The following is a 25,203-nucleotide window of genomic DNA, read 5'->3' as shown; positions in this document are numbered from 1 at the left end:
AGCGGCGACTATGGAGGGTCAAGGCCCCAAACGCGGGTGAACAAAAGGAGGAAGACTGACTGAACTTTATTGCCTTCCATCACAGTGATCTCAGTGGTGGATGTTTATGTTACGTTCTATCGTTCTTTTAATTGTGTTGTGTTTGTTTCATTGTTTGGCTGCATGGTAACTCAAATATCACTGTACCATAATTGGTGCATGCGACAATAAATGTGAATCTGAATCTGAAAATTCAAACATTTCCCCAACACCAAATCAAGTTGCACAAAAGAGACACCAATCTTTGGCCCATCAGTCTATGTTTTCCATTAACTTGGATTCAGGAACAAAGCAATAATAATTGCATTGGGCGGCTGGGCTTGTATACTCTGGAATTTAGAAAGATGAGAGGGGATCTTATTGAAACAAAGGACAAGGGCATTTATTGTCACTTACACCAAATTGGTGCAGTGAAATTTGAGTTTACGAGTTCATTCCAAGAGCTCTCCCGAGTTTAAAAAAAAATCAAACTCGTGGCAAGCACGGAGAATGAACGTAGCGGGTACGTCGGAGCTCGGGGACGTCTCTTAGCGGCTCGTAACGCTAACAGCAGGTACCCGCGAAGACTCGTTAATGGCAGGTAAGCACGGGAAAAATGTCCACGAGAGCCCTGAGTACCGACGAGTGGCCATTACCGTAAATCTCCGAGTTCAAATCAGGGCAAACTCGGGAGAGCTCTTTAAATGAACTCATACCGTGTGACAGGGCTTTTACCATGCAGCACACAAATACGATAAACACAACACTATAGAATTTAACATTAAACATAAAAACATCCCCCCACAGCGGAATTAACGTTTCCCACTGAGGGGGAAGGCAACAAAGTTCAGTCCTCGTCCTCTTCATATAAGATTATTAAGGGTTTGAACACGCTAGAGGCAGGAAACATGTTCCCGATGTTGGGGGGAGTCCAGAACCAGGGGCCACACACAGTTTAAGAATAAGGAGTAAGCCATTTAGAACGGAGATGAGGAAACACTTTTTCACACAGAGAGTTGTGAGTCTGTGGAATTCTCTGCCAAGGGCTGCGGAGGCCGGTTCTCTGGATACTTTCAAGAGAGAACTAGATATGGCTCTTAAAGATAGCGGAGTCAGGGGATATGGGGAGAAGGCAGGAATGGGGTACTGATTGTGGATGATCAGCCGTGATCACATTGAATGGTGGTGCTGGCTCGAAGTGCCGAATGGCCTACTCCTGCACCTATTGTATATTATCTAATATATATTGAAAGAAAAAGCGCCACGGAGGCACAGTGGTAGAGTTGCTGCCTTACAGCGCCAGGGACCCGGGTTCGATCCCGACTACGGGTGCTGTCTGCACGGAGTTTGTATGTTCTCTGCATGACCTGCATGGGTTTTCCTGCATCTCCGGTTTCCTCCCAAACTCCAAAGCCACACAGGTTTGTCGGTTAATTGGCTTGGTATAAATTGGCCATAGTGTGTTTAGGATAGTATTGGTGTAATGGGATCGCTGGTCGGCGTGGTCTCGGTGGGCGGAAAGTCCCGTTTCTGTGCTGTATCTCGAGGATAAATGAAACTAAAAAGCCATCAGTACTCCAACATGCTCAAAACTAACATAAGTTTTATTATTCATGAAAATTTCAGTTAGCTTCAAGTTTAGTTGATCATTTGAGTTTACAGTAAGTTTATCTTCTGCGATTCTAAACCAGACACCAGTGCAGAATGTTTAAAATATCTACGTGGAATGTTATTTCACCAGTATTTTGCCAGCGCTGACGGTTTAGGCATTGTACGCAGTTGACGCCACATTTCCACCGTGACCTGTCCAATTGGTGTGGACAAAAGTCCCGGGGTTGTTCTGCATTTCATACGTGTGAGCGCCAAAGTAATCCCTTTGTGCCTGTGGGAGAGAGAAGGATCAATTAACAACCACCCATAGAAACAAAAGCTCAAGCCGACATCTACACTTCACACGGTGGTGGAAAAGCAGCCAACATTCCTCCTTCTCCCTGCTCCCTTCGGATAGAAGGTATAGAAGTTGCAAAGCGTACAACAAAAGACAGAGGAACAGCATCTTCCCCTCTGTTATCAGGCTTCTGAATGGTCCTTCCGTAAGCTAGGGTGCTGTCCGATTCACCTCTACCCCATTGGGGACATCGGACTGTGTCTCTGGAGCTGGTGCACTGCAATGCTGAGAACTATATTCTGCACTCTGGATATTTTCCTTTATTCTACCCATTGTACTCGAGTTTGGCTTGATTGTATTTATGTATAGTATTATCTAATTGGATAGCATGCAAAACAAAGCGTTCCAGTCCTCATGACAATAATAAACTAAAATGGGTTCAATTCAATTTAAATCATCCGCTCTGGGCGATCAAATGTGTGATTCTGAAGATACTATTGGTCACATTAATGTTCCTTGGAAGGTCTGGTGGGGTACTGATGGCAAAGCAGTCGGGCAGAAAGGTCTCCGGAAAGATTTCAGGACAATGGCTTCATTTAAGTCAGTAAGTTGGGTGTATTTCTACTTGGAAATACGTCATTCCTCCAATGTAACTGTGTCTAACTTCTCGACAGCCGTGGGAGTATTTTCACATGGACTGCCACAGCTACATGGAAGGGCAATTAACCTGATGACATGATAAAGAACACCAAGTTTACTACCATTGTTGCAGAGAGCAGGGGAGGCGAGGCAACTTAATAGGTGGCGTGGTGGCGCAGCGGGAGAGTTGCTGCTATCAATGCCTGGGACCCGGATTCCATCCTAACTATGGGTGCTTTCTGTAAGGAGTTTGCACGTTCTCCCTGTGACCAAATGCATTTTATATGAGTGCTCTGGTTTCCTTCCACATTCCAAAGATGCACAGGTCAGTAGGCCTGTAGGTAGGTAGTGAATCGGTCAACAAGATCGACAAACTCAGACTGAGGCTTCACTCAAACAGGATAAGTAGCTGTGCTTTCTTCTTCACCGAAACCTGGCTGAATCCGAACATCCCTGACGCTGCTATTGAGCTAGCAGGCCGGACTGTTTATCGAGCAGACCGAACAGCTGACTCCGGTAAGGATAAAGGCGGTGGTGTGTGCATATATGTGGGTAACTCATGGTGCGCCACCACTGACATTGTTGAGACTTTTTGCTCCCCGGACTTGGAGTTTATTACAGTGAAATGCGGACCGTTTTATCTGCCAAGGGAGTTTACAGTGGTGTTCCTCACTGCTGTTTACATACCACCACAAGCTAACGCTAAGCTAGCACTGGCTAGTCTGCATGATGCTATCCACCAGCTGAAAAACAACCACCCAGACGGCGTGTTTTTAATAGCAGGAGACTTCAATCACGCCAAGCTGAAGACTGTAATGCCAACATTTCACCAGTTTATTGATTTTCCGACCAGAGGAAACAATATCTTGGACCAGGTCTACTGCAACATTGCCAAGGGCTACAAAGCGTCCCCCTGCCCCCATCTTGGCCGATCCGATCACATCAGTCTGTACTTAACACCTGCATACAGACCCCTCATTGCAAGGACAAAACCAACAGTTTGCACCATCATGGTCTGGCCAGAAGGAGCCATGGACAGGCTACAGAACTGCTTTGAGTACACTGATTGGGACATCTTTAAACAGGCTACCACTCACAACAACCACACACACCTCAACACCTACACCTTATCAGTATTGGATTACGTCACCTTCTGTATGAACAGTGTCACCACACAGAGGACAATACTGACACTCCCCAACCATAAGCCATGGATGAATGGCGCTGTAACTGGTCTGCTGAAGGCCCGGGATGCATCTTTCCACTCAGGTGATGCAGAGGCCTACAGAACAGCAAGGTCCAGTTTGAGGAAGGGCATCAGGGAAGCAAAGCACCGCTACACGAAGCGTATCGAGGGGCATTTTAACAGCTCAGACTATCGACGCGTGTGGCAGGGCATCAGAACCATCACCGGCTACAACAGCTCCACACACGCACATAGCTCATCCCTCCCCGACGACCTGAACTGTTTTTTTGCCAGGTTTGATTGCGCCGACAACATACGGGCACAGCAGGGACCCTCCCTCACCACCGGTGCTGACTCTGAGCCCCCACGATGTGAGACGGACCCTGCAGCACATCAACCCCAACAAGGCCACCGGACCTGACGGAGTACCAGGGCGGGTTCTGAAGCACTGCGCAGGGGAGCTGACTGCGGTGCTCACGGACCTGTTTAACACCTCCCTGCTGCAGGCCTCCGTCCCAACATGCCTCAAGACAGCCACAATCATCCCTGTGCCAAAACAATCAGCCATCAGGTCCCTCAACGACTATAGGCCAGTGGCGCTGACACCGGTGGTGATGAAGTGCTTCGAACGTCTGGTACTGGGACACTTGAAGAACAGCATCCCCCCCTCCTTAGACCACCACCAATTTGCCTATAGGGCAAACAGGTCGACGGAGGACGCAATGTCACTGGCCCTCCACTTCACCCTGACACACCTTGACCAGCGGGACAGTTATGTGCGGATGCTATTCATAGATTATAGCTCCGCCTTTAACACCATCCCCCCCCATAAACTAGTCACCAAGCTGGACCACCTGGGCCTCAACACACACCTGAGCAGCTGGGTCCTGGACTTTCTCACCGGCCGACCACAGACTGTGCGCATGGGGAGGCAGGTCTCCTCCAGCATCACCCTGAACATCGGTGCACCACAGGGCTGTGTGTTGAGCCCCTTCCTCTTCTCCCTCTACACTCTCGACTGCAAACCCACCCACGAGGCCAACACCATATTAAAGTTTGCAGATGACACCATCGTGGTAGGCAGGATCACGAGTAACAACGAGGCCGCCTACAGGACAGAGGTAGAGAACCTGGTGAGCTGGAGCCGTGAGAACAACCTGATCCTCAACGCAGCAAAAACAAAGGAGATGATCCTGGACTTCAGGAGGAGACCGAAGACCTTCGTCCATCAGCCCATCACCATTAACGGCGAGACGGTGGAGGCTGTGCAGAACATCAGGTACCTCGGGGCCAACATCAGCCACGACCTGACCTGGACCTTCAACATCACGGTGACGGCCAAGAAAGGACTTCAAAGGCTTCACTTCCTGAGGTGCTTAAAGAGGGCACGTCTCCCACAACAGCTGCTGGTGAGCTACAGGTCAGCCATCGAGTCAGTTCCCACATACTGCATCACAGTATGGTACTCTGGCTGCACCGCAGAGAACAGGAAAGCTCTCTGTCATTAACGCGTCATTAAGACTGCTGAGAGGATCACTGGCACCCAGCTCCCCAGACTGGAGGACATCTACCGGACCCTGCTGCATCCGGAGGGTCAAGGGCATCATTAGAGACAGCACACACCCTGGACACTGCGTCTTCACCCCCCTGCCCTCAGGAAGACGATACAGGACACTGAGCGCCCGCATGACAAGACTAAAAAACAGCTTCTACCATAGAGCTGTGACACTACTGAACTCTATCCCCCTCCCACACTGATTCCCCCCTCTCTCTCTCACCCACCCGCCCATACTCCTATATGTTTATAGTCTAATTTTTTAATAGTTCTTTTTTAAACGTATTTTTATACTCATATTCCTGTGCAGCTGGAGGACTGCTCCAACAAAATTTCGTTGTCTTGTACAATGACAATAAAGATTATTATTATTATTATTATTATTATTATTAATTGGCTTCTGTAAATTGTCCCTCGTGTGTGTGGGACAGGACTAATGTACAGGCGATGGTTGTTCAGCGCAGACTCAATGGACCGAAGGGCATATTTCCACGCTGTATCTCTACGCTTAACTAAACTAATGAAGAAGCTGCCGAGGCCCTTCTCCGCCGAAGGTTAGTCAGCGTCTCAGTGTCAGACTGGTTGAGGTGGTCATACTGGATTAGTGGCATACACTGTAGCTGTGCTCTCTGGTACACGCATGGCTTCACTTGGGGAGCTGATAATTCCTGTTGAACTGGAGCTGGGGAATGTCAGTAGCTCCAGGGAGAAGGAAGTAATCAGACCGAATGCCATTTGCAGGTGCACAAGCTCTCAAAACACTATCACAACATAAACCATTGACAGGAACTGCAGTGGCCGCGACAAACAATGATTCTGCCAGAAAGGTATTAGCTGACACCAGTGTATTCACACAGCACAGCAAATCGATTTGAAGACTGCTCTAATTAAACACTTGTGGCAATGAGCAAAGCAGCAGAACATTTGGTTGTTTTATTCAAGGCAAAGAACAGTAGCTCATTCTTCTGAAGAAGATGAACAGCAGTTTTTAAGAGCAAGGTCCCGAGACCTGAAATGTCCCCTATCCTTGTCCTCCAGAGATGCTGCCTGACCCGCTGGTTCTGGTTGGTAATTGCGCAGACACCTCATAAGTGGTTATCTCGCGCAGGTCGGAGTGAGTAGAGTAGCCATTAAATTTTGAAGTGGGCCTTTTTGACCAAGTTGAGGAGATCTAGTTGCTCAATGATCGGGAGCAGCGCGTGTGTTGGGCGGTAACAGATGCCATTCCCTTATCGTCCTTGGGTAAAGGGCAGGGGTGGGGAACCTTTTCATGTTGGAATGCCGCATTAAGTTAGCTGTAATCTAATAAGGCCGCATCCAAGAAACTTCAATTAGATATACTTCAAAATGTACATTATTTTGTTAAAATAGCCCTCATGACTTACTAATGTTTTAATTGTGGCCGTCAGTCGGGGAGGATTATTTTGTTGAATCTTCTTTTACTCTTTGGTATTTTAAATACGTTCATTTTAAGATTAAAATAAAAATAATAAAAGATGAACAAAAACATATTAATAACAATAAAAAGATTTGTTCTACAATATTTGGATTCATTCAAAAGGCCGCACATAATGGCTTAGAAGGCCGCAGGTTCCCCACCCCTGGGTAAAGGGAATAAAGCGCTGAATTACTCCAGCACTTTGTGTCTTTTTTTTCCACAGTTTTTAAGATGGGTTGCTCCAAGGTGATACCACACTATAACATTGTGCAATTGTTTCACTTTGTTACGCTGAAAGATTGAGCAGTACACTAAGTTACAGACTTCTTTTGTTGATTAAAAAAACAGGCTGCCAATCTTTGAAGCTTTGAGTTTAATCAACTCAGGGTTAAAACCGAGTATCAAATATCTATGGTTTCTCAGGGAAACAAAGTCTTGGCAGATGCCCAAGAGCGACACTTGTAGAGCCCTGCCAAGATGCAGCTTAGTTCAGTTTAGAGATACAGCGGGGAAACTGGCCCTTTGGCTCATCGAGTCTGCACTAACCAGCGATCCCTGCACAATAACACTATTCTACACACACTAGAGACAATTTACGATTATACCAAGCCATTTAGTCTACAAGCCTGTATGACTTTGGAGTGTGGGTGGAAACCGGAGCACCTGAAGAAAACCCACGCAGGCCACAGAAAGAACGGACAAACTCCATATAGACAGCACCCATAGTCAGGATCAAACCCAGCTCTATGGTGCTGTAAGGCAGCAGCTCTACTGCTGTGCCACCGTGACAATAGACAATAGGTGCTGGAGCAGGCCATTCGGCCCTTCGAGCCAGCACCGCCATTCAATGTAATCATGGCTGATCATCTCCAATCAGTATCCCGTTCCTGCCTTCTCCCCATATCCCCCTCTATTTTTAAGAGCCCTATCTAGCTCTCTCTTGAAGGCATCCAGAGAACCTGCCTCCACCGCCATCTGAGGCAGAGAATTCCACATACTCACCACTCTCTGTGAGAAAAAGTGTTTCCTCGTCTCCGTTCTAAATGGCTTACTCCTTATTCTTAAAAATGTGGCCCCTGGTTCTGGACTCCCCCAACATCGGGAACATGTTTCCTGCCTCTAGCGTGTCCAAACCCTTAACAATCTTATATGTTTCAATGAGATCCCCCCTCTCATCCTTTTAAACTCCAGAGTGTACAAGCCCAGCTGCTCCATTCCCTCAGCATATGACAGTCCCCCCCATCCCGGGAATTAACCTTGTAAACCTACGCTGCACTCTCTCAATAGCAAGAATGTCCTTCCTCAAATTAGTGCCGCCTTTTGAAGACATTGTGGTAGGGGATCCAGTTAACAGCTAAAGGCCATCAACAGTGTGCAGGTCTAAAAGACGGGTATAAGATAAGATCAGATGCTTCTAATCAGTTTAGTTAGCTGCGGTACCTGTATAAGGTTGGCTGGAAGCACGCCATGCCTGTAACCATCATAGAAGGACAGGGCTGTACTGAAGCAGGGCATTGGAATCCCCATCTTCACCCCAGTGCTGACCACATTACGCCAGGAATCCTGTGGGAGGCAAATGCAGAGTTAACCCAGCAACACCTTCAGGGCATTCGCCGACGACCAAAGTGGCTTTGACATCCATCCAATTTACGTGAAACAAAACAAAAAAAATCCACTAGGACTTACATTTTAAAACCAGAGCACGAATTTGAATTGAGTTTTTCTTTTGACCGGGTGGCAAAGAAGATTGACAAGACTAGGCCGGCGGATGTAGTGAAGAAGGGTCTTGACCCCAAATGTCATCTGTACATTCTCTCCAGAGATGTTCAAGAAGGAACTGCAGATCCTGGAGAATCGAAGGTAGACAAAATTGCTGGAGAAACTCAGCGGGTGCAGCAGCATCTATGGAGCGACGGAAATAGGCAACGTTTCGGGACGAAACGTTGCCTATTTCCTTCGCTCCATAGATGCTGCCGCACCCGCTGAGTTTCTCCAGCAATTTTCTCTCCAGGGATGCTCTTCTGTCCCACTGAGTTACCCCGGCTTTTTGTGTCTATCTTAGGCCGGTAGATGCTATCTACTTAGATTGCTGACAAGGCGCTACATGTTAGGCTGGTCCAGAGGGTTAAATCGCATGAGCTAGCCCATCGGATACAAAACTGCGTGTGGGCAGAGTACCAGTGGAGGGTTGCTGGTTTTTCTTTCAGATTGGTGGCCCGTAACCAGATGTTGATCATACGAGAGAACATGGTGAAGGAAATAAAGAGATGGGTTTGGCGCGCTGGGAGCTAGCATGTGGCACAATGGGCTGAATAGCCTCCTTCTGCATCGTGAAAACCGGCAAACATTTGTTGTGAGAACGGTCAAACCTCATTGACCATTGCACCAAACCCGGATCATCATTCGATTCAATAAATCAGTTGGATTGATTAAGGAATAACATACTTGAAACTCAAAAAAGGCAGGAAAGATGAGGTTATGTACAGATTCCAGCAGGGACACACTTCAATGAATCCAACGCATAAGATGGAATGGTTAAGCATTCAATTTCAACACCCAAGCAACTAGTGAATTGTAGCAATGATCCTGCTTGAATCAAAGAGCATGGGAGATTGCAACATCGCTGTACAACTGTTAGATTACAAATGTTGAAACGGTACAATCCTTTCTCAAATATTAATTTAGCAAACGGGTTTGCGGACATACCTGACATTCGTGAATCGCCTTCTTGAAAAATCCGTCAAGTAGCAGGTTCTGCAGATCGGGGTTTGCATCGAATGCATCTTTAATCTTTCCTAGAAAGACACTGGCAGGGGAGAAACGCAGAGAAAACATTTGGTGGAGATCTCATCTGTAATTGCCTGCTTTTTACAAGTGATATTATCCTCGCGATCAGGAGCTCAGACTCCTGAAATAGGGTCAGCAACCCCGAAAACAACTGCACAACTTTACACGACCTGCTCTGCTTTGTTCCCTACAGTCTGATGAAGGGTCTCGACCCAAACATCACCTATTCCTTCCTCCAGAGATACTGCCTGTCCCGCTGAGTTACTCCAGTACTTTGTGTCTATCTTCGTTCTGCTTTAGCAGGTTGTTGACGAGACCCTACATGTTAGGCTGGTCCAGAAGGTTAAGGCCACAGCTAAGGTTGCGGATGCCAACAGAATTAGCAAGCTCATCAGGAAGGCTGGCTCTGTCCTGGGGGAGTAGTGTTGGACTCACTTGAGCCGATCTTGGAGGGGAGGATGCTCCTCAAACTGCAGAGCATCTTGGACAATACAGCTCACCCCATCCATGACACACTGGTCAACCTGAGGAGCACCTTCAGCAACAGATAAGCCACAAAATCCGAATTGTCTGAAGGGCCTCGACCCGAAACGCCACCCATTCTTTCTCTCCAGAGATGCTGCCTGTCCAGCTGAGTTACTCCAGCACATTGCATCTATCTTTGCGCTGCTTAACAGCAGTGGGATGCTCCCGACATTCTCAGAACTGTGAGCTAATGAAGATCAATGGTTTCATATAAAACCAAGTCCTTTCCACAGATTTATCACTGTGAAGAAAATGTAACACTTGCAAACCTTACGCTCGATTTATTATTTGTTTCCAGCTTACGTACAACTGCAGTCCCTGAGGAGTTTAGGTTTAAGGTGAGGGGGTGAAAGATTTAATGGGATCCTGGGGATACACACACACACACATTTTTTACACAGAGTGGGTATGTGGAATAAGCTGCCAGAGAAGGTAGTTGAGGCGGGGCTATCGCAATGTTTAAGAAACATTTGGACAGGTACATGGTCTAGAGCAGGGGTTCCTAACCTTTGTCGTCCCTGTTTACTTCTGGCAACTTTAGTAGCGCATAACAATGTTACTTCACTTATTTATGAACAACTAATGATGAACAGATGCCAGTAAACCAGAACCAGTCAGTCAATGAGTAAAAATATGTACAAATCCAGTATCAACAAATTCACCCCCCTGGGTCGGCGAAATTTACCTCCTGGGGAATCCTTGCTTTGAGGGATATGGGCCCATGCAGGCAGGTGGGATCAGTGTAGATGGGGCACGTTGGCAAGGGCAAGTTGGGCCGAAGGGCCTTTTTCCATGCTGTATGACTCTATGAGCCCTCTCCCTAAACGTCCCTCTCCATCATGGACACCCTTTAAACCCCACCTTTGTGACGGTCTCATCCCCCGATATTTCACAGGACCAAGTAGAGTTCTGCTCTCTGGACACTGTGACGAGTGAATACCTACCTCCGGATGATGCAGCCACCTCTCCACATCAGTGCAATCCCACCGTAATTCAAATACCAGTTAAACTCTTTAGCCGCTTGTCTCAGGAGCATGAACCCCTGGGTGTAGGAGATGATCTTTGAAGCATAGAGAGCCTGCAAAGTGGGGCAAAGAAAAGATCACTGTCACATCAACACTACAGGGAGATATTTAACCAAGTTGATTCAGCACCTTGTACATTAATCAGCTTAAAATAAAGACACAAGGTGGTGCAGTAGCTCTGCAGGGTCTGGCAGCAGCTCTGGAGAAGATTCAGATTCAGATTCAATTTTAATTGTCATTGTCAGTGTACAGTACAGAGATATTTGTATAGAGATATTTACAGAGATACACGGAAATTGTACAGAGATATTTACAGAGATACACAGAAAAGGTGATGTTTTGAGTTGACACCCTTCTTCAGACCCGATACATCACCTACCCATGTTCTTCAGAGATGCTGTCTGACCTGCTGAGTCACTCCAGATCTCTGTGTTTGTTTTGTAAACCAGCATCTGCAGAGGTCCTTGTTTCGACATTCAGACTTCGTAACGTTACTGCATCCAAATCCTGGCTTGTCCTCCACAACAGAAATAAAAGCAGAAAATGCTGAAAATACTCAGTGGGTCTGGCAGCATCTGGGGGGGGGGGGGTCGCCTTCCATCGCAGTGAGGAATGTGGAGGAGTCACTGTGATGGATGTTTATGTTAAAATGTGTTTTGTGTGTTAGGTTGCTTTTTATTTGTATGACTGACTTGGCAAATGAAATTCTTCGTATGTTGCAAAATAAAGTATGATTGTGATTGTGGTCACGTATATTGAGATACTGACGAGAAACAAAACTAATGTTTCAGGTCAAAGACCCTTCGCTAGCACTGGGAAAGATGAAACAGAAGCTTAGCTTTTCCTACCACAGATGCTGCACGACCCGCTCAGCTCTTCCTGCATGTACTGTATTTTAGCATCTCCAACATCTGCAACTTTTTTTTCCCCCGCTCCTACACATCTGTAGTGCAAGCACGATCAGAACTGTACTGAGTACTGAGGGCAGCACGGTGGCGCAACTGGTAGAGTTGCTGCCTTACAGCGCTTGCAGCTCCGGAGACCCGGGTTCGATCCCGACTACGCGTGCTGCCTGCATGGAGGTTGTACGTTCTCCAGGTGACCACGTGGGTTTTATCCGAGATAGAAACATAGAAACATAGAAATTAGGTGCAGGAGTAGGCCATTCGGCCCTTCGAGCCTGCACCGCCATTCAATATGATCATGGCTGATCATCCAACTCAGTATCCCATACCTGCCTTCTCTCCATACCCTCTGATCCCCTTAGCCACAAGGGCCACATCTAACTCCTTAAATATAGCCAATGAACTGGCCTCGAGTACCCTCTGCGGCAGAGAGTTCCAGAGATTCACCACTCTCTGTGTGAAAAAAGTTCTTCTCATCTCGGTTTTAAAGGATTTCCCCCTTATCCTTAAGCTGTGACCCCTTGTCCTGGACTTCCCCAACATCGGGAGCAATCTTCCTGCATCTAGCCTGTCCAACCCCTTGAGAATTTTGTAAGTTTGTAAGTTTGAGATCTTTGATTTCCACCCGCACATCAAAGGTGTACAGGTTTGTAGGTAAATTGGCTTGATATGTGCCAATTATCCCTAGTGTGTGTAGGATTCTGCTAATGTGCGGGGATCACTGGTCGGTGAGGACTTGGTGCTGTCTGTACGGAGTTTGAACCTTCTCCCTATGACGGCGTGGGATTTCTCCGGGTGCTCCGGTTACCTTCCACAGTCCAAAGACATGCAGGTTTGTAGGTTAATTGGCTTCAGTAAAAATTGCAAATTGTCCCTCGTGTGTTGGACTGTCCTTGTGCACAGGGTTGGCGTAGACTCGAAGGGCCTAGTTTCCATGCTGTATCTCTAGAGCCTAATACAAAGTCTATCACATGCAGGCTTTGCCCATTGTTGGACCTCTGGCGATGCCAGTCACAACTTGGCTGCCACCACATGACTTTGTAGTCTAATCCACCATGTTTACTTATTGAACTTTTTCCATTTTTCCCCCCTGTTATATACAATGTTCACATATTCACATATTCTGTTGTGCTGCAGCAAGTAAGAATTTCATTGTCCCGTCCGGGACACATGACAATAACACAATCTTGACTTGACTTGAAAGTCACAAGCAGAGTCCAATCTGGTGTGAACTACATCAGGCAGCGTTCACCAGATGAACTGCAGGAGTTCATTGCTCTGCTTTTACTCTACTTGTTCGTTGATGGGTTCAACTCCTGGACTACCCATCCAACAGACCTGTAGGAGCTCCCTCACTAGAAGTACCGCAGCAGATGGAGGCAACATCATCTGGGTTTGGGTTGACTTTGCCACAGGAGCGCACTTGCCCAAAACCGACTACGAGAAAGAAAGGGAAAGCAGAAACTGGTGCTGACCCAAGGCCAAATGCCCAGCTGGTCGCAGGAGATCTGGGTTAGGCTCATTGACACATGTACCGAGCGAGGTACAGTGACAAGCTTTGTCTTGCATGCTTTCCACTCAGATCAGATACAACGATACATAAATGTAATCACATCACACTCATGAAGAATATAGTTATCCACTGTCCGCAATGGGGTAGAGGTGAATCAGATAGTACCTTAGCTTATGGACCATCCCTTGTGCATCTACTCAAAACATTGACAATTTCCTGCAGATTTCTTTCAGCAGACCTACCTTGCGTATATTCTCCAGGAATGACTTCTCACTCCCAGAGAGTTTCGATCCTTTGGGTCCACACAGTTGCTTGCAGGCTATCACACGCTCATCTTTCAGGGAAGACAGGCATCTCGCAAAGACAGCTTCACCTGAGACGATACAGGGGACAGTTTTAATGCACACGGGAACTGCAGATGCTGGAATCCTGCATAGAACCCCTGCAAAGTGCTGGAGCAACTCAGCGGGTCAGGCAACATCTCTGGAGAACATGGATAGGCAATGGTTTAGGTTGGGACCCTTCTTCAGACCGACACGAGGAAATGCAGGTGCTGGAATGGTCTGAAGAAGGGTCCTGACCCAAAATATCACCCCATCGTGTCCTTCAAAGATGCTGCCTGACCCGCTGAGTTACTCCAGCACTATTAGAGTCCAGTTCATAGCTGGATATTTGATCGATCGATACATGATCAATGCGTACATTTGAGGTTTCTGCAATGCAGTCATGCTCTCCAAGTCCACCCTTTGAAATCTCTTGATTTAATCCCTGGAGCGCAGGAGGGTGAGGGGTGATCTGATGGGGTAGTGAAGATGCTGATGAGCCTTCCGTACCATGGGCGGACAGCGGTAGAGTTGCAGCCTTACAGCGCCCGAGACCCGGGTCCGATTCTGATCTCGGGTGCAGTCTGTACGGAGTTTGTACATTCTCCCCGTGAGTTTTCTCCAAGATCTTCAGTTTCCTCCCACACTCCAAAGACGTACAGGTTTGCGAGTTAATTGGCTTGGTGTAAAAAAAATGTAAATTGTTCCTAGTGTAGGATAGTGTTTATGTGCGGGGATGACTGGTCGGTGCGGACTCGACGGGCCGAAGGGCCTGTTTCCAGGCTGTATCTCTAAACTAAACTACAACTAAGATCAAGTGGCCATCAGCTGGTGGGTGAATGTCTCATCTCGTACTCTTGGGATGTTTTACCTCCCGACCCGTAGCTACTCAGCGTAAACCGTGGGCATTGACGGCAGGCGTACCTATCAGGGTGACGGGCATTCCAAACTCCAGCGCGGAGACGGCCGTCCACTTCCCCGTTCCCTTCTGTCCCGCCGAGTCTCTGATCTGCGGCAGCAGGTGCTTCCCGCTGGGGTCCTTGAACTTGAGAATGTCGGCTGTGATTTCCATCAGGAATGAGTCGAGCTCCGTCTTGTTCCACTCCAGGAACACCTGAAGGCGGAACAAACACAAGGTGTGAGAATCAAAGCAGCACCACTCCTCCTAGTTACTCACACAACAATGGCCAAAGACCAGGTCGCAACTCACATCTTACAAGCTAGAAGATGCTGGTCTCAGATCATATGGTGAAATAACTGTCTCACACTCGACTCCAGCAGCACGTACACCATGACCAACAGTCACAATGTCATGGTTGAACAGTTTGGTGACTATCCTCATACTGACCATGCATAGGTTCATAAGTCAAAGGAGCAGAATTAGGCCATTCGGCCCATCAAGTCTACAGCGCCATTCAATTGTGGCTGATCTATCTTTCCCTCTCAACCTCATTCTCCCGCCTTCTCCACATAACCCCTGACACATGTGCAAATTCTGTCAATCTTCACCTTAAAAATACCCATTGACTTGGCCTCCATGGCCATCTGTGGCAATGAATTCCGCCATACATAGAATTGTATCACACAGGAACTTCAGCCCACCATATCTGTGCAGGCCATGATGCCAATCTAACACGTGCCATCTGCCAGCACGTGGCCCTATCCTGCGTGTTCAAGGCCAGGTCCGGCAACTCGAATGTCCAGGAAGAAAGGAGATTCCAAAATGTTGGGGAAGTCAGTGCCTGTGGTGGACGGTGCCTGGTCCATCACAGGCACCGACTTCCCCAACATCAAAGTGATCGATAAGAGTCGCTGCAACAAAAAGGCAGCCAGCACGATCAAGGACCCACACCACCCTGACCACGGTCCCACTCCCGACCCGAAACGTCACCTATCAATGTTCTCCAGAGATGCTGCCTAACCCGCTGAGTTACTCCAGCATTTAGTGTCCTCTTGTGTAAAATCGACTCTTGTTTCAATGCCTCTTCAAAGTTGCTATGGTGTCTCCTCTCACCTGCTCTGGCAGTGTGTTCCAGGCATCCCCTACTCTCTGCCTAAAAGAACTTGCCTCACGCATCTCCTTCAAACTTTCCCCCTCTCATCTCAAAGCCATGCCCCTTCAGTACTTGACACCTCCACCCTGACAAAGACTAGTTGTCCACCTCATCCATGCCACTCATTATTTTATACCCTTCTATCAGATCATGTATTAAACGCCAACGTTTCAGCAAAAACAGTCCAAGCCTGTCTAACCTCTCCTGTCCAGAAAACAGCACCAATTAACTTCCTCTGCACCCTCTCCAAAGGCTCCAGATCCTTCCTGTAATGCGATGACCAGAACTGCACACTACACTCCAAATATGGCCGAAGATTTATACATTTGCAACATGACTTGCCAACTTTCATTCTTGATGTCCTGACCAACGAGGCAAGCATGCCATATACCAACTTCTCTACCCTAGCCACTTGTGTTACCAGCTTCAGGGAGCTATAGACTCACACCCCGAAGTCTCTCGTACATCCCCTGTATCTCTACTGTATATTCTCCTCTTGCATTTGACCCCCAGACAGCATCACCTCGAACTTGACCAAATTAAACACTAGCTGCCATTTCTCTGCCCATATTCCAAACAAGGTCTATCCACCTTCATATCCGCATCTCCACTCATGTTTGTGTTGTCCGCACACCGACTGATCAGATGTTGTACCGCGCCGGCTGCCACGTCTAACCTTGGCCATTTTATCGTGGTCCATGCGTAGAATGTCCTTCATCAGGTGGTAGGCTTCACAGATCAACTGCATGTCCCCGTACTCAATGCCGTTGTGGACCATCTTCACAAAGTGGCCCGCTCCCTCATCTCCCACCTGGTGGCAAAGCAGTGATCATCTGAGCTTATTCTCAAAGCCTTTCAGGAGCACAGGCAAGCAGTTACTTCAGGGCAACCCACCAGCAGGGCAGCAAGCACAGCTGCTGCCTGAAGGCCCTGTCCCACTTTCCTGAGTTACTCACGAACTTTCCCAAGTTTTCCCCTTGATTCAAACTCGGGGAATGTCGAGTAATGCCGGTAGCGAGCTCGTAGGAGTCCGTAGATGTTTTTTGTAGCGGCTAGTAATGCCAGCTGTAGGAACTCTGGGCATCAGGTAAGTCGGGACGTTTTTTCAACATGTTAAAAAATGTCCACGAGTAAAAAAAATAGCCCTGAGTGCCTACGAACGGCTATTCCCGTAATTCTCCGAGTTCGAATGAAGGGGAAAACTCGGGAGAGATCGTGAGTAACTCGGGAAAGTGGGACAGGGGCTTTTACAGCGCCAGAGACCCAGGTTCGAACCTGACCTCGGGTGCTGCCTGCGTGCAGCATTTGCACCTTCTCCCTGTGACCGGGTTTCTCCTGGGTGCTCTGGTTTGTGCAGCTTGATAGGTTAAGTGGAACCTGTACACTGTCCCTCGCGTGTAAACAGGGGTAACATTTGGTGGGTGCGGATATTGATATGACTGGGGGTAGAACAGATGGCAGGAAAATTCAATGGGGGCCGTGGGATTGTACTATGGGCTGCAGAGACTCGATGGGCTGAATTCCTTCAAATAATGTCATCAGAAAATAGGGAAATGCAGGATATTTTGCACGCAACATGTCCACCAACGTAATAATGAGCAGATAATCCACCTCAGTATTGGCTGAAGAGATAAATAATAACAATTGAATATCCAGTGAATAACGCCTTTGTTCTGCAAATAGACTGACAACAATTGACAGCACTCTCACTCCTGAAGAGCGGGTACAGCCGTCCCTGGAGCTCAAAACATACGGTTTACAAAGAGAAACGAGAGATTCACAACTGCAGATGTAATAGCCCTGTCCCACTGTACGTGTTAATTCAAAGAGTTCGCCCGAGTTTGCCCTGATTCGAACTCGGGGGTTTACGGTAATGGTCGCCCGTCGGTACTCGGGGCTCCCGTGGACATTTTTCAACACGTTGAAAAATCTTCACGAGTCTTCCCGTGCTTACCTGCCATTAGCGAGTCTTCCCGAGTACCTGCCGTTAGCGTTACGGGCCGCTAAGAGACGTCCCCGAGCTCCAACGTACCCACTACGTTCATTCTCCGTGCTTACCACGAGTTTGATTTTTTTTTTAAACTCGGGAGAGCTCTTGGAATGAACTTGTACCTTGGGACAGGGGCTTTGACCCTGCAATCTCTAAATGTAGGAAATATATGAAAAAATAAAATTCTTAAAAGCATTATGGGTGGCACAATGGCGCAGATGCTAGTGTTGCTGCCTTGCAGCGTCAGAGACCTGGGTTCGATCCAGACCTCGGCTGCTGTCTGTGTGGAGTTTGCACGTTCTCCCCGTGACCGTGCGGGTTTCCTCCCACATCCCAACGACATTAAGGTTCTTTGGGCAGCCAGGATGGCAGACGCCACCCAGAGCCTTGGTCTCCAACACACAGCCATGGCCAGTTAGGCTCCAGCCTCGGTTACTGCAACCTGGTCAGTAACGTGTCCAAGCTCAGCCGCAGGAAACAGTTGCAAGACTTACCCAGTCACAGCACGGTTCACCAGTGCCAACCTTGGCAGCAATACTCTGGAAGACATCCTTGATGTAAGGCCTGTGGGGGCAAGTAGAAAGCAAAACTTATCCCAGACTCACAACGTCACCATCGGTTGGTGTTTCGATGCCAGCCTCGCCTACCGTCTGTCTGTCCTTTTCGGTTTTTGTTTGGTTATTTTTTGGGTGTAAAAAGCCCGTGTTAATGTTCCACGGTTTGTTTTATGTGAGGGGTGGGGTGGGCTGGGGGGGGTCGGGGAAGCTTTTTTTCAATCTCTTACCTTGCCGGAGATGAGATTGTTTTCAGGATAGTATCTCCGGTCGCTCTGCAGCCTAACATCGTGAGCTAGCAGCCTTGCTCCGGGACTGACTTTGAGCCCCACCATGTGGCGTAGACTCACCATCGGAGCCAAATCGTTGCCTGGGCTCCAACCGTGGCCTGTGGACTTTAATATCAAGGAGCTCGCAGTCTCGGGAGAGACCAAGTCGGGAAGCTCCAAAACCGCATGGGAGCTGAGATCCCCCCCCACCCCGGTGCAGGAGCTTGATCGCCCCGACGAGGAGGCCTGCCGCCGGCTACGGGAATAAGATCGTCCCGTCAACGGAAGGTTAGGGGCCCCCGACCGCTGGAGAACAAAGACGGGAAGAGATTGAACTTTTTTTTGTCTTCCATCACAGTGAGGAATGCGGAGTCATTGTGGTGGACGTTTATGTGAAAATGTGTTTTGTGTGTTCTGTTGCTTTTTACTAGTATGACTGTATGGCAAAACATACTTGGCTAATAAAGTCAGTATGAGTATGAGTATCAAAGAGGCCTTTGGATGTGCAGGGAATGGAGGGACATGAGTTATGTGCCAGCAGATCAGAGATGGTCTTGCCAACATGTTCAGCACAGACATTGTGGGCCAAATGGAGCTGGCCCTGTACAGTACTGTTCTGTGTTCTGTTACCAAGGAGCAGACAAATGAAGCAGTAAATTGCTTTGAAATGTTCACACACCAATTGTGCAGGACACTTTAACTGGGATGTTCTGTACGCACTCTGGGCTTGACCACAAAGAACTAGTTAGCAGGCGGCTTTTTCTTATTCCACGCACATTATTACCCCTCTCGCCTTGTCAAGATCAGACAGAATCTTCTTTTCCACAAATACAACTTTGTTTTGAAGTTAGTTTTTTTCTCTCCTTGATCCCAACTCCAGCCCCATGAATCTCACACCCTTACGACCAGCAAGACAGATGGTTGATTGCCGATAGACACAAATTCGTGGAGTAACTCTGCTCCCAACTCCACCCCTCTCTGCCCCGGCCCTCTCCACTCGCTCTCTTTCTCTCTCCACCCTCTTTCTCTCCCTCTCCACTCTCTCTCTCCACCCTCTCTCTCGCTCTCCCACTCTCTCTCTCTTCACTCTCTCCCTCTCCACCCTCTCTCTCTCCACTCTCTCTACCCACTCAGCTTTTGTTGCACTTTAATCATAAGTGCAAAGTATACAGGGAATATTTGCAGTGATCATACTGAAGGATGGGGACCTGTAGTAATGTGAGTTACACCAGTGTGAGCGGGAGCGGTTGGGGACATACCAAGCCTCCTTGTGTCCTCCCGGCATCAGGGACGGTCCGTATCTGGCCCCATCCTCGCCGCCACTGACACCGCTCCCCACAAAGAGCAAACCCTTGGCTTTCAGCTCCTTGCATCTCCGCTGTAGAGGGAGGGAAACAAAGTGTTGACAGCGCGCACACACACACACAGCAGAAGAACATGTTAAACAAAACAAAGCAGTGGTGGAGTTGCTGCCTCACAGCACCAGAGACATGGGTTCAATCCTGACTATGGGTGCTGTCCATATAACCATATAACAATTACAGCACGGAAACAGGCCATCTCGACCCTTCTAGTCCGTGCCGAACACATAATTTCCCCTAGTCCCATATACCTGCGCTCAGACCATAACCCTCCATTCCCTTCCCATCCAAACCTCTGTCTATACAGAGTTTGTACATTCTCCCAGTAGCCTGCGTTAGTTTTTTCTGGGTGCTCCGGTTTCCTCCCACACTCCAAAGACATATAGGTTTGTAGGTTAATTGGCTTCTGGAAATTGTCCCTAGTGTGTAGGATACATCTAGTGTACGGGGTGATCGCTGGTCGTCATGGTAGGCCGAAGGGCCTGTTTCCACACTGTATCTCTAAACTACACACTAAACCTCCACTGCGATACTGCAGTGTAAAGGCTCTTAGCAAGGGGTTTGATTAGGACTTTATTTAATTACAATGTCTGGTAAAAGATGCAAAGAGGTTCAACGTTAACTCTATATTTGCAGTGTACAACCCATTTGTCTGGGGGCATTGGCTAAACTCGGTTGGAAGGGCATTCAAGCTTGAAGACTCTGTCAATGGTTTCTTTACAAAGGAGGAAACTAGTCATTAAACTCATTCACATGACGCCAGAGAACCAGTGGTCATTCACCGGCCTGCCCACTCATCATGGGCAGCACAGTGGCTCAACTAGTAAAGCCACTGCCTAACAGGGCCAGCGACCCGGGTTCAATCCTGACCTCGGCTGCTGTCTGTGTGGAGATTGCACGTTCTCCCTGTGGCCAGAATGGGTTTCCTCCCACATCCCAAAGAAGGGTTTGTAGGTTTACTTAGCCTCTGTAAATTGGCCCCTATCGTGCAGGGAATCGATGCAAAAGTGGGATAACATAACATCGCTGGTCGGCGTGGACTCGCTGGGCCGAAGAACATGTTTCCCGTGCTGTATCTCCAAACTAAAGAACCTAAACAGCAGGGGTTGCACAGTCATGACATTTCACACAGGATGGCAAATCTCAGGAATTCCCGACTTTAGAAATCGATGATCGGTTGCTGGATCAACGGAACTGGTCAGAGCGGAGCTAGACACACCTTTGAAAGGATGAGATAACTGGGGGCTGTGGGGAACCGCTGGAGAAGACAAGGTGAATGAGTCCAGCCAAGACCACATTGAGCCCGACCCCTGCCTCTAGTTGCTAGTGAGCTTGTCGAACAAATTTCAATGCAATCTTGAAAATAACCCAAACATTCTTCCTGGATACAGAGCATTACTCGTTACAGCTCCACCACTGGTTTTCCAGCCTCCCCTGGTTCCAGATCCTTGCCGGATTAACCGCTTTGCCAGACCAACAGAGGTCACGTAATAATAATTCAACAATATACCTTCGACTCACTAATTACACCGCTCCCATGTCTCTGAAGCACCATGGGCTGCGAGAAACTTAAATCATTCTAAACAATTAACTCAGAAACGCAAGTAATTCTAACAATTAACAATTATAATAATTAAAACAATGAACTCTTTCGGGATGGAGGCGCACCAAAGTTGCGGGAATTTCAAGTGAGCGACTTTCGTAATTTTGTCCGGATCAGTTGCTGAAAAAACAAAATCAGTGGTGAACCTGTACCTTGTTTCGATAACACTTCACTGTCAGTTCCCTACACATATCCATTAGAAACAGTGGGATGCACACTCTCTGGATACTTTCAAGGGAGAGCAGGATAGGGCTCTTAAAGATAGCGGAGTCAGGGGATATGGGGAGAAGGCAGGAATGGGGTACTGATTGTGGATGATCAGCCATGGTCACATTGAATGGCGGTGCTGGCTCAAAGGGCCGAATGGCCAACTCCTGCACCTATTGTCCATTGTCATTACAGGGACTATTATAGACTATAACGTGGTGTCACGCACGGCTGGGACAACCATTTCCAGGTTCATCACCGTGAATAAATCTCCTTCATTGTGAGTGGAGGTAGTGGGGGAGCAATGCTAAGATGGACCACTCATCCCACACTGGTCCAATACTTCTGCCCCAGCGTGGGTTACACACCGTGCAGCCTGTGGGAGATCTATCCCACACGGAAACCTCTCGCCAAAGGCACAACACTTACCGTGGTGTCACTGTATTCGGAATTCCCACCGTCAATAATGATGTCACCCTTTTCCAAAAGAGGAATCTGTCAAGGGAAGAATGACAACGTATTTCAGAAAAAAAGACAAATTGTTGGAGGAACTCAGAGGGTCAGGCGGCACCTGTGGAGGGAGTAGACAGGGGTGGGGGTGGTGGGGATGGGGGTGAGGGGTGGGGGGGGGGGGGATGGGGTGGGGGTGGGGGTGAGGGGTGGGGGTGGCAGTGGGACACCTCTGCGATGTCAACAACATACACATACAATTTGACTCGCTGGTTTTTGAGCGATGTTGTCCAGAATCAGCTCAGATTGTGGGAGAGATGACCAGCTGGCAACGCCCAGCTCACGAGGCTGAGAGGCGTCCAGCCATGGCCCATGGAAGAATCCAAGGGAGGAGGGAGTTTTAAGAGGTCGGCCGACTCATCCACACCAGGGTGGAGTCACCATGGAAGGAAGAGCCAAGGAAGAGGGTGGACCTCTCTGGGAAGGCAAAGGAGGGCAGGAGAGATTGGGGGCTTCATCAATCCCCCTACACCCTTGGTCCTAACATAAGACACAAGAAAGGTCCCCAAACAAAATCATGAGAGACCTCTTCCACCCCTGCAACGGACTGTTCCAGCCGCTACGGTCAGGCAAACGCCTCCGTTGCCATGCAGTGAGAACGGAGAGGTTGAGAAGGAGTTTCTTCCCAGAGGCAATTCGGACTGTAAACGCCTTTCTCACCAGGGACTAACTCTACAGAACGTTTTTTCCTTCTATTATTTATTATGTAAAATAATATGTGTGTTATGGTTGTGTTTATAATTTGTTTGGTTGTTTTGTTGTTCCGCGAGCATTGCCACTTTCATTTCACTGCACATCTCGTATGTGTATGTGACAAATAAACTTGACTTGACTCTGACTCTCCCCCCCCCCCCCCCCCCCTCGGGAACCCAGTCTTACATAGTCTCTGCCACTGAGGTCGACCACTCGCCACTGAGGCGGTCACCTGGACAACGTACCAGCTTCTGGATGAAGTCATCGACAGCCTCGCCGGCCTTCACCAGCATCACGATGCGGCGAGGCTTCTTCAGTGTCTTCACCATCTCCTCCAGGGAGTGGGCACCGATCACCTTGGTCCCTTTGGCCTCGTTCTGCAGGAAGCTGTCCACTTTGGCAACCGTTCTGTTGTAGGCACAAACCTGGCGCACAAACGGAGAGAGTTCTGACCGCACCATCACCATGGAGCAGCACCCCTGTGGCATGCAGCCGTGTCTAAAGCACTTTCACCGCAGTGGCCAGGTCAAAACAGCGAGAGCAGAGAACAAGACCATACACACATGTCTACAATAAACCCCAATGGGACATATCTCCACCCCTCTCAGAGATCAGCCCCTGACATACACACGTTCCAAGCTGATAACAAGCATTACTTAACTCTCCCTTGATACAAATCCTCCCCCCCCCCTTCTCCCCATGAGAAAATCATCCAGACAACAAAATAATCACTTTCCTCAAACATTATTAAGGGTGATTATTCAGTGACTAGGCCATTCAGCCCATCAATACTCTGCCATTCAATCATGGCTGCTCTATCTCTCCCTCCTAACCCCATTCTCCTGCCTTCTCCACATAACCCCTGACACCCATACTAATCAATAATCTATCTATCGCTGCCTTAAAAATATCCATTGACTAAACAAGGGGGCATGACATGAGAATTAAGGGACTGAAGTTTAGGGGTAACATGAGGGGGAACTTCTTTACTCAAGAGAGTGGTAGCTGTGTGGAATGTGCTTCCAGTGAAGGTGGTGGAGGCAGGTTCGTTTTTATCATTTAAAAATAAATTGGATAGTTATATGGATGGGAAGGGAATGGAGGGTTATGGTCTGAGCGCAGGTATATGGGACTAGGGGAGATTATGTGTTCGGCACGGACTAGAAGGGTCGAGATGGCCTGTTTCCGTGCTGTAATTGTTATATGGTTATATGGTTATATGACTTGGCCTCCACAGCCCTCTGCGGCAGTGAATTCCACAGATTCGCTATCCAAACTATATGTAGAGGGTTTGTATCACCGATGCCTGCAAACATTGACCAGTGATTTGGTTGCGGAAGCAGCAAAGGGCAAACCAGAGCGACTGCCACAGTCAGAACTTACGGGGAGAGGTAGCGGAGTCCATAGTGTTCAGTCTCAGCTCCCCAGCAACTGTTCCCTGCTTCCGCTAATGTTACAGAGTCCAGGAAGGAGGCCAACATTAATTTGGAGCATGATAGCACCAAGAGGCAAGAAACACCTCCCACTCAGTCAGAGGCCGCAGAAAGTGCTGGTGAAGCTAGCCTGGTCCATCACTGGCACAGTCCACCCCACTATCAAAAGCATCAACACCAGGCGCCGCCTCCAGAACAGTACCATCCATCACCAAGGACCCCCACCATCCGGGCCGTGCCCTCTTCTCATTCCTACCATCAGGCAGGAGCTACAGAAGCCCTATGTCTCACACCACCAGCTTCAGCAACCGCTGTTTTCCTGTAACCATCAGGTTCTTCAACCAACCTGCACGACCCTAAAGGGCCTGTCCCATTTTCACAACGTAATTCACAACCTTTTTTACTCATGCACATTTTTCATCATGTTGAAAAAACGCCCTGACCTACTTGATGCCACGAGTACCCACGACTAGCATCATGACCTGCCTACGACCTTGTGACGACCATGCTGCGAGTATGAGTCAAGGGAAAACTCGGCAGAGGTCGTGAATTGGGTCGTGAAAGTGGGACAGGCCCTTTATCCTACCTCAGCCAACTCTTGGCACTATTGTGTTTGATCCTAAAGTCCTGTTATTTTGTGCACATTTTCTTGCAGAATTTGTGTGACTTGCGTATAACTGACATGACAGTGTTGTCTGAGCCTGTGATGCTGCTGCAGGCCTGCACC

The 25,203-nt window shown here is 48.2% G+C and overlaps 1 protein-coding gene across 2 annotated transcripts in view; it reads right to left on the bottom strand.

The window, feature by feature from the left end:
- Nucleotides 1-1,601: 1,601 nt before the first annotated feature.
- The window catches only part of pgd (phosphogluconate dehydrogenase), a 38,171-nt gene continuing 14,569 nt past the window's right edge, over nt 1,602-25,203 (bottom strand). For both annotated transcript variants that reach the window (XM_055659662.1, XM_055659663.1), the window contains exons 3-13: nt 23,289-23,468; nt 22,270-22,335; nt 19,929-20,047; nt 18,341-18,410; nt 16,533-16,667; nt 14,727-14,916; nt 13,722-13,852; nt 10,981-11,114; nt 9,431-9,530; nt 8,165-8,287; nt 1,602-1,900 (exon numbers count right to left, since the gene is read on the bottom strand). In XM_055659662.1, coding sequence (XP_055515637.1) covers nt 1,781-1,900; nt 8,165-8,287; nt 9,431-9,530; nt 10,981-11,114; nt 13,722-13,852; nt 14,727-14,916; nt 16,533-16,667; nt 18,341-18,410; nt 19,929-20,047; nt 22,270-22,335; nt 23,289-23,468 — 1,368 coding nt within the window. In that variant the 3' untranslated portion in view covers nt 1,602-1,780. The remainder of the gene's footprint in view (nt 1,901-8,164; nt 8,288-9,430; nt 9,531-10,980; nt 11,115-13,721; nt 13,853-14,726; nt 14,917-16,532; nt 16,668-18,340; nt 18,411-19,928; nt 20,048-22,269; nt 22,336-23,288; nt 23,469-25,203) is intronic.

Source organism: Leucoraja erinacea, chromosome 30, assembly GCF_028641065.1.
Source record: "Leucoraja erinacea ecotype New England chromosome 30, Leri_hhj_1, whole genome shotgun sequence".
Classification (NCBI taxonomy): Eukaryota; Metazoa; Chordata; class Chondrichthyes; order Rajiformes; family Rajidae; genus Leucoraja; species Leucoraja erinaceus.
This window is presented reverse-complemented; position numbering and strand designations above follow the sequence as displayed.